Genomic DNA, 13,348 nt, shown 5'->3' on the forward strand with positions numbered 1-13,348 from the left:
TTCTCATCTGTGTCCTCCTGCCCACAGGAGCAAGATGGGACACTCAGGCCGGGGTGATCACCGAGGCCCGTCTAAAGGAACTGACCCCAGCCATGCCCGTCATCTCGGTCCGAGCCGTGCCCAACGACCGCCAGGAGACCAGGAATATCTACGAGTGTCCGCTCTACAAGACCAAGATCAGAGGACCCACATATGTTTGGACTTTCAGCCTCAAAACCAGGGAGAGGCCCGCCAAGTGGGTGCTGGCGGGAGTGGCTCTGCTGCTCAGCGTGTGAGAGGGATTCAGAAGTTGTTTTATTTTAACGAGCGTGTGTACCATGTGATCCTCGGCTTACTTGTCATCCATATTGTTTCAATTTAAGAGTGGAGACTAATTCTAGTAGAGCAAAACCACAGTAAGGGAATCAGAGTTTCTTTTCTTTTTATTGAAAAATGATAAAATATACAGAAAGAAATGCCAAAAAAATTCACACACTAGATCACAGTTAGAACTGATAAAAGTCAAAGCTTGTTTTGAACAAATCAAATCTATCAACTACAAGATATCTAAAAGCAGAAGGAAAAAAAAAAACTCAGACAGTGCTGCCTCATTAGAGCGCCATTCAAGTGTGTTATTTCGTAACAACTTGTACCTCTTACAGTATGTTATGCAGCAGTTTTAATAGCACATTAAATTACACAGGTGAAGTCATTCTGACATGACAAGACAACCTCTACTCGTCTTTTTTGCTCCTTCCTACTTCACAGTACACATGGGTATAGTATTCATCCGTTCAATAAAAAAAAATTAACAAAAGAAATGTGTGTAAACCAGCTGTTTTTCAAACTGGAGATTCTAGTGCACATACTGTAGCTCAGATGTGCTAACAAGTCAAAATCTTTCTAGTTTGGCCTCTGTGTGTATTTCTACGTGGTGTTTTTTTCTGTGCTCATTTTCTAGTCACTGTCGGACCAATCGAGCTCCATCATGTCCATGGCGGCGGTAGCCATGTTGATCTTGGTTCCGTGTCGCACGCTGCAGCTCTTCACAGAGTTCTGATTGGACGAAGACCGCATGCTCACCTGCACCCCCGATTGCCCGATGACCCCCACCTCGCCTCTAATCTTTTGGCTGATGGCCTCGCTGCGGTCGCCTCTGACTCCCTGGACCACGACTCCCATGTCGCTCCTGTGACCCCTGACCCCCATCTCGCTCCTGACCTTCATCACTCCCAAGTCGCCCATGTTCATGTTCATGTCCATGTCGCCTAGTCTGTCCATGTCCCCCATTTCATCCATGTCTAGGGACAGCATGTCCCCCAAGCCACCTATACTCCCGTGGAGACCCTTGAACATGGTCGGGAGCCTCCCTCCCTCAATACCTCCCTCCATCCCTCTCTCATCCCCCATCTTTTCTATCTCCCATCCTCCCTCCTTGTCCCTCTCCCCCTCCGCCTCTCCAAACCCACCCGAGTACCCTCGCACTATGGTGGTCACCCTGCTCCTCTGCCTCCCTCCTCTCTCCCGGTCCCCCTCCTCCCACGTCCTCTCCTCCCTCTCCACCACGCCGCCCGGGAAGCTCCTGAGTGTCACCTGCACCCTTCCTCCCTCCATACTCCCGCTCTCGTCTCTCTCCCTCTCCCTCTGCCCCCCCCAGCCTTTCTCCTCCAGCGTTCCTTCCTCTTCCCCGTCCTCCTCTCCCAACCTCCCCTGCAACCCTCGGAGCACGGCGTGCAGCCTCCCGCCGTCGAGCGAGCCCATCCCCCTCTCCAGCACCGCGCTGCTGCTCCCCCTCTCCGTGTCGCCGTTACTGAGGGTGCGGAGGAGTGAGCTGACGCCAGCACTGCTGACCCCGGCACTGTTGGAGTCCTGAGAGTGCGAGCGGAAGAAGGAGCCGGAGGAACCGATGGACATCGGTTGGAAGAACTGATAAAGTCAGAGAGAAAGGAAGGAGAGGGTATTATTTAATTTAGTTTCCAGCTGTCTGAACAGATTTATATTTACTCCTCTTCCACTTACTGGTGAGATGTTTGAGCGCTCCATGAGTAGGGAGGTCGGACTGGGAGACATGTTGGACCTCTCCATCAGCCTCTCCTCCCACAGCCTGAGCCTCCTCTCCCTCTCCTCCAGCTCCTTCTCTTTGGAGTAAAGCTCCCTTTCCAGCTTCCGAAGGCGCTCCAGGGTCGACTCGATTTCACACCTGTAGTACATGCAGACAGAATATACGTCATCTATTGTGACTTTGTACATGCAGCTATGGCCTAGTTTTAACAGCAACTTTACTGCAGCAGAGGAATACGCTGAAATCGATAAACATTTCAATAGCACAATTATGTGCCGTCAGAAAAAAATATTCTTTTAAAAATATATATTGTTAAAAAAACGCTGCTCTTTTAAAAGTTAAGGCTCTCAAGATCACTCATGACCAATGCGCTTTACTTAGACTCTAGTGTGTACTTTAGAGTTCTGCAACTGGAACACAGGTACTACGTAACTCCATACAGTACCACATACAAATAGTATGTAGTACAAACTGTGTAGTAATTGTCACAGTTTACTATTTTTGCAGTTACAAATATACAAGACATCAACGTACTTTTACATTTTGTAATGACAGGAAATTATGCAATACATGCATTAATGCAGATCACTCAGACTGCCATCTTTGGCAGAGTGATTCTTTAAACCTTAAACCTTAAATTAGATTTGTCACATACAGGTACATACAGTACATGAAATTTGACCTCTGCATTTAACCCATCCTAAAGAGCAGTGAGCTACTGTAAAGCAGCCCGGGAACAACTGTGGAAAAACACCTGTGTCACTTTAACTGAAAATTGGTGCCATTTGCTATATAGTATATATGCCCTCAAAAAGCAAACCCATTTCTGTCACAGTTTTCTTTTTCTTTTTTTAATAGTCAGTAGCAATCTATATCAAAATGAGATGCTTATTCTACATAAACCATAAAAACTATAAATAAACAATTAAAAAAAACTATTCAATTAAATTAATACTTTATTTTTGTTCTTTGGTATTTTTGTCATATGCAATGATGATTACTGGGTAAAATGTACGTGGATGTCGTCCAATGTGAAGTCTCTATTTGATCATGTGACGAGACGATACGATGGTGTGTGTGTGTGTGTGTGTGTGTGTGTGTGTGTGTGCACTTCATAAGTAGTAACTAGTGTGCACGGAGGACCATCATAACTACCTTACGCCACTTCCACCGCAAAACGTTTTTCTCAAGAGTTAATACTTTTTTGTTTTCCAAAGATCTTCCTGGAGCTTCCTCTCCACCATACACAATTACAAAAGTTTGAATTTATTTTGTGTATTGCATTGTGGAACAATACTGTACATCAATCATTTATTTTTGTATACTTTTTTTAAGTATACTAGATTTTCTCACTTTTTCAATGTAAACATTACATATTCATGCTAAATATTACTACTATGTACTATGAAACAGGATCAACATTATCAATTCTAACTTCAGTTGTTTGGCTTATAGCAAAGCTGCAGCTCTGATACACTGGCAACATCTGGCAGACCACATGAAAGGACATATATAGAGTTTATTTGACTATTCCTGCAGAAGATAATATTGCCGGTGTCTATCTAGCAACTATTTAGTTGCAGTACTGTCTGTGACCACAAGAGGTCACTGTGAGAGTTAGAGAGCGACCGTCTATGAACCTGCATTCACAAACACAATCAACTCTCACAGCAACTAAATATAGACAGATCTGACGCACAGCCATACCTCCTCCTGTGTTCCTTCCATACCTCCCTATTCATTCATCCCGCCCCTTCACATCCCTCACTCCTCCTCCTCCTCTCCTCCTCCCCCTTTGCTTGTCCGACTTTTTCCACCCGTACCCAAAACCTCACTCAGAATTGATTGCCTCGCTGTACTCATGTTAAATATGCACAGAATCTCACACCTTCTCTCCTCATCGTCCCACCTCTCTCTCTCTCTCTCTCTCTCTCTATCCCCCGTCTCACCCCTGTCGTCTGTCCTCTCTCGCTTCCCATCATCCTCTCTGTTTTTTCTCCCTTTCTTTTAGAGTTCACATGCAACCAATAGCTTTCTGCTCCTCTGTGAACTTCTCCTCTTCTCCAGCTCATACTTGATTTCTCCTCTTTCTCTCCCCCCTACTCCTCTGTCTTTCTCCCCGTGGAGGAGGAGGAGAGGAATCTCTTCCATGGACACTTTCCAGAGAGCTTATTATAGACTGAAGTAGAGCACAGGGTCACACATTCAACTTCTCTCTTGAGCTTTAGAGGCCACAGAGTTGTGTATGTATGCACGTGTGTGACTATGTTGAATCTGTGTGTGTGTGTGTGTGCGTGTGCGTGTGTGTGTGCGTGTGTGTGTGTGCAGGCATATTGACTTTTATTTGGAGTACAGTAATTTACAGACTGCATTTGTCTTTCTGACCAAGACTTTACTGTATACACTTTGAAAATCACCCTCCTCATGCTCAGACGCAGTGCAGATACACTCAATGTTTTCTTTTGGATGTCTGCAAGACTGTGTGTCTGTGTGTGTGTGTTTGTGTGTGTGTGTGTTTGTGTGTGTTTGTGTGTGTGTGTACCTCCACTGGTCCTTGTTATGTAGGAAGGAGTTACACTGGTCCGGTAGCCTGCTGTCGTTGGCCATGGTCTCCAGGGTTACCATCACCTGTTTGAACTGCGGACGCTCCTGTAGGTATATGCATGCACACAAGATAAAATAACCAGCGAAGAGACATTTTTAGGAGATTAACCACTCTATTAACCCTTGTCCATTTAGATTACCTTTGGTTCAGCTTGCCAACATTTCCTCATCAGCTCTGCAAAACTTGCTGGACAGCTGGTGGGGATGGTCAGCCTCTAGATACCCAGACACACAAACACATGCAAAAACAAGAAGCAGACGCTTTTTACTTTCAACATAAAAGTCATATCGGAGAAAAGATAATAATTATACCTACTAACAACCATTTAAAGCCCCTGAAAAGTACTGAAGCTCTGAGCTAAATGCTAGAGGAAATGTCAGGGGATCATCAAAGTCAGTAGGATTCATCCTCTGAGGACCATGAGTGTCTGTACAAGATTTCATTGCAATCCTTCGAATAGTTGTCAAGACATTCACTGATAGCCAAAAATATCCAACGCTAGAGGCCGCTAGTGTGGCTAAAAACATCTTTAGGTATCATTAATTAAGAGTTTAAACACTCATAAACTCAGCTAATGTGCTTCGTCGGGACTGTGTGGGTGTCGTTTGATCAGTTTTTGGGTGACAGTGGCTTGAAACAGAAGCAAACAGCCCCACCGCCGTCACCTGATTTTGAACCCAGACTGTATATAAGACGTGGGCATAGTAACATGACTTCACCCATTGGTTTGTGGACTAGCGTTTTGAAGCCTCGAGTTCGGCATTTTGGTCGTCGCCATCTCTGTCTTTTGCAACCAGAAGTGACACGAGAGGGAGGAGCTTAGTCCAACCAAACGCTGAATACGACATTCTTCAGGCGACCAAAAATGTTACAATTAACTTTCATGAACTGAAAACCCCACTGTGAAAGGGTTAAAGTTGTAAGACGAAACATGTACAACTCACTGACCGGACAACGTCATGGTAGCGACCCGACAATCACAAGGTAGCCCAGCCCTAAAGCATACCCTGCTCTATGGTCTATTTGACTCTAAATGGGACCATAATTTACTAAATGAACATCATGCTGTATTGAAGAAGACTTGAAACTAGCGATTGAGACCATGAACTCATGTTCACAATGTTTACTGAGGTAATAAATCAAGTGAGAAGTAGGCTCATTTTCTCATAGACTTCTATACAATCAGACTTTTGCAAACAGAGGAGTCACTTTTTAAAACACTTCCTCATTGGTTTCACTTCTCAGACGCCGGAGTTACCCACTGTTACTGAATCAGAAATTGCAAAACCCTGATCCAGATGTACAGTGTGTGTGACATCAGCTTTTTCCAGTCCCACCCAACTCAAACCAGTGAGAATAGCTCATAAAAAAAGAGAAAACACTGAAAACTTGAATGTGAAATATCCAAAGTTGCTCTAACTTTGGCAGGAAATATTGGGCCTTTAAAACTAGCTATACTATATTCCAGGAAAAAAACAACAGACACACTATGAGGGCTGTTTTAATAGGTTATCACACATCATTTGTTTAATGTACACTAAGGGTGTTTATGAAGTTAAATGGGTACATTTGAAAGTGTCTGGCTCCATGTTTATCTTTCTGTAACATGTAGTAACTGCAGGAACACCATTAAACCGCACAATGCCGCTTAGATAATGTCCCTGCATAAAAGATCCCCGGAATGAGCCCAGACAGCTTCATAGTACCGTGCAGTAAATGGAAACAGTGTTCTCTGGGGATTAATCCTAAAATATCACCGACTCTGAGCGGAGAGAGGGCAAGTAAGAGGGGTCAGGAGGAGAGGTATAGCAATGGAGGGGAAAATCAGAGGGAGACTGGGAAAGAGAGAGAGTTATTTATGGAGAGTATTTGGAGATTAGCCAACAGCTACGCAGGAATCATGTTCTCCGAGTTGTTTGTTAGCCCCGTGTGTGTGTGTGTGTGTGTGTGTGGCTGTTGTGGGGGATTCAAGCACGTCAATAACTGAAACACTGTATAACCATCATCCCCCACCTCCCATAAACCTCTTGAATCAGCCCTCCTATCACTGCAATCTTTCCTCTTTCCCCCCCCTTCTCTCCCTCTCTGTCTGTCTCTCTCGTAAAGGCTTTAGCCAGGGGGGAGTCTGGCCGAGCTCCACTGCTGTGTATCCAGGCCTTACAAGAGCACAGAACTGACATCAGGCCTAAAAATACCCAGCCTCAGCCTCACCAGCTCGCAGTGGAAACCATGAGAGCATCGCATTGTTCCTCCAGCCTTCTCAAACTCTGGTGGGTCTCCATGCTGACAGTGTGTTCAGAAAGGGGTGCTCTTGTGTGTGTGTGTGTGTGTGTGTGTGTGTGTATGAGGGGGAGGGGGCTTACCTCTTGTTTTTCCACCACTAGCCATGCAACCTGCAGCCCTTCGAAACCTTTGAAAGGAACCTCCCGAGTCAGCATCTCCCACAGCACCTGGCCACAGGACAGACAGAGTTGGTTCATTCAGACAGACATGATTTCTTTGTGTTGATGTTAGTAGCTCTGTTTTATTTGATGCAACTCTCCTGAAGATGTCTTAACAGAAAGGCACCACAAAATCAAACCAAAATAATAGGTGGGGAATAATTTGAAATTAATTCATACATGTGCTGATACGATAGCTGATACTGATACGATAGCTGATACTGATACGATAGCTGATACTGATACGATAGCTGATACTGATACGATAGCTGATACTGATACGATAGCTGATACTGATGCTGTGGCATTTAATGATGTGGTCACAGATTGCAACAAACTGAGTACCCCTCTGCTCACTCCTCCCTTTCCAAGACTGAGGTAACGTGAGCCGCCGAGTGCAAAACTGTGGTAACGCCAATATACCATAATAGTTTCACAAGCGTTTTGGAGAACTACAGTGGCCTTTAGGTTACGTAAAAGCACAAAAGCCTCTCTCTAGAGCCAGCGATTGGTTTGTCCGTTCTGGGCTACTATAGAGACATTGCGGAGCAGCATGGCGGACTCTGTGAAGAAGACCCGCTCCATATGTAGATATGAATGGCTCATTCTAAGCTAACGAAAACACAACAATTCTTAGTTTCAGGTGATTATACACTAATGAAAACATGAATATGATGATTATATTTAATTTTTTCTAATAGATCCCCCACATGCTACACACTGTTCCTTTAACACAAACTTCTCAGATGTTAAATGTCGTCTTAATACAAGAAACTGTACAAGAATTTTGCCTGAATAAAAGTCTTTAAAATTGGCAAAAAAATATTTTGTAAAATCAGAAACTGTCTGATAAAAGAAACATTAATACAATATTGGTTAGTAATAAAAAAAAAAGTATTGGGGTTTGATTCCCAGCCTTACAATACTGATATTTGAACAGTACTACCAACTCACCACGCCATAGGAGTAAGTGTCACAGGTCTCCGAGACAGGCAGGCTCTGAATGACTTCAGGAGCCATCCAAGGAAAAGTGCCCACCACCGTCATGTGGGTGGTATGGGACAGGAACTTAGACGCCCCAAAGTCACAAATCTGAAACCCCAACAGAGAGAGCAGTGATGAAAACACACAATTACCCGTGTGCCTGAACTGAATGAAAAATGCTGTACATCACAAGACACGCACCTTCAGCACTTTGTCTGCGGTCATTACCACTGTAAAAGAGAGGAAACCAGTCAATGCTGTGCTACAAAGAGTAGTGATATACTACAGCTAACAGACATGTTTACATGTGCATAAGAAAATGTGGTTAAGGTTAATGTGTTACCATTTCGTGACTTGAGGTCTCTGTGAATGACTTTGACTGGAGCTTCTGCGTGAAGGTAATGCATCCCTGTAAAGAAATAAAGCATTAATAACTGGCAAAAACACCTACAAGCTTTTAATGTTTATTCTGATTGGTTTTGGTGGATGTTCCCTCCAGCATTTAAAGGAACAATGAGTAGGATTTGTCGGTTGCCATTTGTAAACACAACATTCAAATTTGGCTCAACGACACCAGAAGCGGATGCCACCCAACTGCGGTTAGGGTTAGGGTGCTCGCGAGATGAAAGCCAACCCCAGATTTACTCTAGTTTTGGAACAAACTTTGTCTGCTTGATGTTTTGACTTGCTATATTTGCGTTTTTTTCGGCGCCATTTTCGTAGCTTCCTCTTGGATGCGTGCTTACAATCTGGCACATAGTCACAACGTTTTTATAGAGTTTGACGCCCAGAAAAGTCTCGCAAAATTAGAATATACAGGCAGAGGGCAACGTCTCTGCAGATACAGACACCACCACACACTTCTAGTGGGTCAGAAGTGATGCTAGAGAGCGATTATTTTTGTATAAGTCTATACATTGTTTTTTAGGAAAATCCTACTCATTGTGCCTTGAAGGTTTAGGTGCAGTTTCATTGTAAAATATTTTGGTTTGAGCTTCAGGTTAACACAGAAATCCACTGGATGAACTGAGGTTAAAAAATGTACGCTAAAGACAACATTTACAGTTACAAAGGAACAGTCATAATAAGGGCAAAGGACAACCATCCTCAAGTAAAAGTATAATATGAATTTGGGTGCAAAGCTGACGGTTTTGAATACCATTGATAATTAGAGTATGTCACTTTTTACTGTTCAATTACCTTAAAATCTATCACAGATAATAACAATAATAATGAGTTTAAGGTTTATAGCTCACTTTAAATACAGTGAAATTTCAAGGTGCTTCGCACAGAGAATAGACCAATCCTAAAACAAGGCTTAAGACAATCACACGATTAAAAGCGTTAAAATTGAATAAATAAAGTGACAAAACAAAATGACCCAAGTTAAAATTAAATAAAATTACTATAAAATTATAGTAATTAAAACCCCTAGGAGAAGGCTAAGAGAAACAGAGAACATTTAAAAATCATCATCATTTTCCCCAGGTGTTTAATTTATTTCTAACACATATAACACATGTTTTACTGTTCTGTACATGTTTTATTTGATTCTTTTGTTTTGCCTTTTGCAGTTTGTTGCAATTGCAACATGCAAATGGAAAATACTTGTAGGTGTTAAATACACACAGGTTAGAGGCGGTGATTAAGAGGCAAATAAAAAGCTGTGTAAACTATTATTAACTCTGGTGCTGCATGATGACTTCAGTATAACAATACACAGATCACTGGAGATCGTATCAGTGCTTCTACCTCTGCTTGATATCAGAAGCTAAGGGATTCAACCCTGACACGGAGATATTTTTATTACTGTACCTTTGGCTATCTGTATGGCCCATGTCATGATCTGCTCCATGTCCATCTCCTCACTCTGCTCACTGGAAAGGTACTCATACAGAGACCCTGCACTGGCATATTCTGGAAGAAGAGAAGCAATTGTCATTATAAGAGAACAGTTCAAAAGAGAAATCATGTGCATATAATCTGTGTGCAGGGCTACACATTTAAACACTAACTATTGAAAGAATAAATGTTCACTTTTATAATGCAGTTGCAGCAGATTTCACTCCACAAACTATGTAATCTAACTGACAGCATTTCTAATAGAAATGACGTGACATCCTAAACAAGTGACAAAAAATACAACTGCACTGCAAATAACGTCCAAACTTACATCAATGTATTATAATGTTTGAGAAGCATCACACACAGTTGAGCACACAGCCCTACACACAGAGATGTTCGCTCAAATCAGTGGAAAAGCTCACAACCTTCACACCATGACTGTCTAATCCAGATTATCTCTGAACTTTTAACCTTTCCCATTTTCCTGTCAAGTCTGACAATGAAAAGAGACAAGTAGAAGACAGAGGGGAAATGTCAAATCAAAGGAGTCTGACGAGTAGAACGTGGACAAACCTGTCTTTTTAAATGGCTTGAGGTTATTATTTGCAAAATGCATTTTACTGCCACCAAACTCCATCTCCTGAAACAGATCTTATTTTTGCCTACTGTACTCTTTTATTTTTAGTAAGCATTGGACTTTATTAGACTCGGCTGCAGTGATATTTGTTGCTGGACGAGTCTGTAGTGGTGTGTCGGTTGGTGCTTTATCTATCTCCAGGATTACAACCACATCCAAACATGCTGGTCTCAGTTACAAATGTCCTGCCAGGAAACAGAGCAAGAACCTGCGCTCAAGAGTATACACCGGTACTTCAAAACAAACACATAAACACGGCCATCGGCCATCGGAGCATGTGCGAACGTATCCCTAAGAGGTACGATGAGGATCAAATACACACTAATAAAGCTAATATATACACACACACATACACACACACAGACTTGTGTAGTTTTATACGAGAGGACAATCTGTCCTGACCCTAACCCCTCCATGCTTCACCTTAAACTTTGACCTGACCTTAACACCTAATGTTACTTATATCCATCAGGTCATAACCTCCCGTAAAAATAATAATATACATGTTAATTTATAGAGCTCTTTTTCAAAAGATAACTCTTATCTGAATGAAGTTGGGGACTGAAACACTCCCACAATCACAAACTTATGTTTTATGTTCTGAAAAAATACATGAATCGCATAAACATACACAAGCACTCACACACACACACACACACGCACACGCACACACACACACACACACACACACACACACACACGTGGGGTCTGACCTGTGACAATGCCATAGTTGGGAGATTCCAGCACGGCTCCATAAAACTGAATGATGTTCTTATGACTCAGGACACTAAGAATCTCAGCCTGGATGTGGAGAAAAGAAAAACAGATAAACAGAGGGATATGAACAACATACTGTAGTTAGCATCCTCCTTCAGTTTTCCAACATCTGACATCACAAATAAAGTGTAAATCATTCCTGATGTAGACTGTAACCCATTAACCGTCATCAGTTAGAGCTTTGGACTTGTTATTCCTGACAGTGTGTCCGTCCGGGATGCCTCTTTCATACCAACAGGTTGAGTCTCCAAACAAAGCCCTTCCGCACCGCAGTGACAAACATGCCATTAATCTGAACTGACATACAGGTCATACCCTCTGCATTTGTGGAATATGTAACTGTTGCCTAGCAACATAATAACTACCCATCAATTATATGAAATCATCAAAATATTTTCTCGACAAATAGTTTTACTTCCAAGAGAGCATTTTATCTTGTCGCTTTTATTCCTACATGTGAGGTTATCAATGTGTACATCAGTTTGTGTGCATGCATTTGCATATGCACTTTTACAATTGTGAATGTTACTCAAGTATTATACAAGTTTGAGCTTCTTGTACTTTACCTGAGTACTTCTATTTTATGCAGCTTAATACTTAACTCTACTATTTTTATCTAGCTATAGTTGATCATATAATATGATAATATAACACTGACAGGGGCCATTCTGCATGAGTACTTTTACTGTTGATACTTTAAGTATTAAATACAAATGATTTCAGTACTTCTTCCACCACTGTGTGAATGTAGTGTTTGTGCAAAGATGACTTGAAACATGATTTTAATGCGAGAGAGTTCACTAGCAGCCCCATCTCACATGAAGTGTTGCAGCAAAAGGATCCACTAAGCTGCAGTTCTCCCATGATCCATCAATTTGTATTTACATATGAACTGTACACACACCCTGTTATGCATGTCTGCCCACTGTGCATGTGTTTGTGTGGGTGTGAGAAAGTGAGTGTGAGAGAAATAAGCCAGACAACAAATCAAAATCTGCTCCCTCTGTTTTATCCATTGCATTGTATGTCCTTAACTTCTTATATTTGTCTTTAATGCATGCTTTTCGTTGTTTAAATCTGCTGCCACGACAACAGTAACACCGTGCCCGATTCACCCATAGGTCACGCAAACTCCTTTTCCTGACACTGAGCCGTGAGCCTCCACCAGCTCCTTATTAATGACATGGTAGGAAATTATGTTTGGATTACCGTCGGGGTCATACGCATGGAGAAACACCCGGCCTGAACTGCAGTGCATGACACCCCAAATGACCACACACCTCGCCCTAAAATACAATGGGAGGAACAAGGGAGTGCTGGCATAAATAAAACTGCTCCATCCACGAAGACAGGGGCGGAGGAGGGGGGGGGACGAGGAGAGGTATGTTTAAGATAAACACATGTTCAACGGCAGACAACAGGGGAGGAGGGGGAGGGAGGAGAAGAGGGGGCTTTGGGTGTCAAAAGAGAATCTGGGAATTAGTGGAAACAGTAATGTGCTACAGATGAGTCCATAACTTCTAAATACTCTGGATCGTAAAGTTTGTGTGTCTCTGCTGCAGAAGTGTATGGTTGCTGTGTGTGTGTCTGTGTGTGTGTGTGTGTCCTTCTTACCTCTTTGTCAATCTTCAGAAGTTTCTTCACAGCCACTTCCTTGTCCTGGGATATCCAGAGGGCTCTGTAGACGCTCCCAAAGCTGCCTCCTCCACAGTTCTCATAGAAGAGCAGGTCCTCATGCTTTATCTGCACAAACGACGAGCCGGGGGACGACATGGCATACTGACTCACGCGCACACAAACACACACACATACACACACACACAGCCCAAAAGCGTGCACGCTCAAACTACCAACGCTGCCACCGCCACCAAAAAAGTATACAAATCACGGATCGGCACTGAGAGAGCGAAGGAGAAGAAATAAAAGAGAGGCGGGGTATAGTTTCCTCCACAGGGTCGGAGTGGATGTTGTCAGTCAGCAGAACAGATTGTCAGAGAGAAGAAACCAGAAGGGGCTGG

The 13,348-nt window shown here is 42.8% G+C and overlaps 2 protein-coding genes across 2 annotated transcripts in view; one reads left to right on the forward strand and one right to left on the reverse strand.

Moving 5' to 3' along the window:
* The window catches only part of dnah9l (dynein, axonemal, heavy polypeptide 9 like), a 36,136-nt gene extending 35,518 nt beyond the window's left edge, over nucleotides 1-618 (forward strand). Inside the window, exon 90 of the mRNA XM_037787543.1 lies at nucleotides 28-618. Within this exon, the coding sequence (XP_037643471.1) occupies nucleotides 28-275 (248 nt within the window). The 3' untranslated portion in view covers nucleotides 276-618. The remainder of the gene's footprint in view (nucleotides 1-27) is intronic.
* LOC119498554 (mitogen-activated protein kinase kinase kinase 20-like) lies at nucleotides 405-13,344 on the reverse strand. The gene is made up of 11 exons (XM_037787537.1): nucleotides 12,945-13,344; nucleotides 11,267-11,354; nucleotides 9,887-9,988; nucleotides 8,415-8,480; nucleotides 8,273-8,301; nucleotides 8,042-8,179; nucleotides 7,010-7,096; nucleotides 4,786-4,860; nucleotides 4,584-4,690; nucleotides 1,999-2,179; nucleotides 405-1,905 (listed from the first exon to the last, which is right to left on the reverse strand). The coding sequence occupies exons 1-11, from the start codon at nucleotides 13,101-13,103 to the stop codon at nucleotides 937-939; spliced, it is 2,001 nt and encodes a 666-aa protein (XP_037643465.1). The 5' UTR covers nucleotides 13,104-13,344; the 3' UTR covers nucleotides 405-936.
* Between the last annotated feature and the right edge of the window lie 4 nt (nucleotides 13,345-13,348).

This window comes from Sebastes umbrosus, chromosome 12, assembly GCF_015220745.1.
Source record: "Sebastes umbrosus isolate fSebUmb1 chromosome 12, fSebUmb1.pri, whole genome shotgun sequence".
Lineage (NCBI taxonomy): Eukaryota > Metazoa > Chordata > Actinopteri > Perciformes > Sebastidae > Sebastes > Sebastes umbrosus.

Bases quoted from the DNA above. Each gene is read 5' to 3' on its own strand.
- LOC119498554 (XM_037787537.1), bottom strand. From the start codon at position 13,103: ATGTCGTCCCCCGGCTCGTCGTTTGTGCAGATAAAGCATGAGGACCTG. The intron at 4,861-7,009 runs GTAAGCCCCCTC...CTGGGTATCTAG, and splicing joins TAGTGGTGGAAAAACAAGAG to AGGCTGACCATCCCCACCAG. The intron at 2,180-4,583 runs GTACACACACAC...CATGTACTACAG, and splicing joins CATAACAAGGACCAGTGGAG to GTGTGAAATCGAGTCGACCC.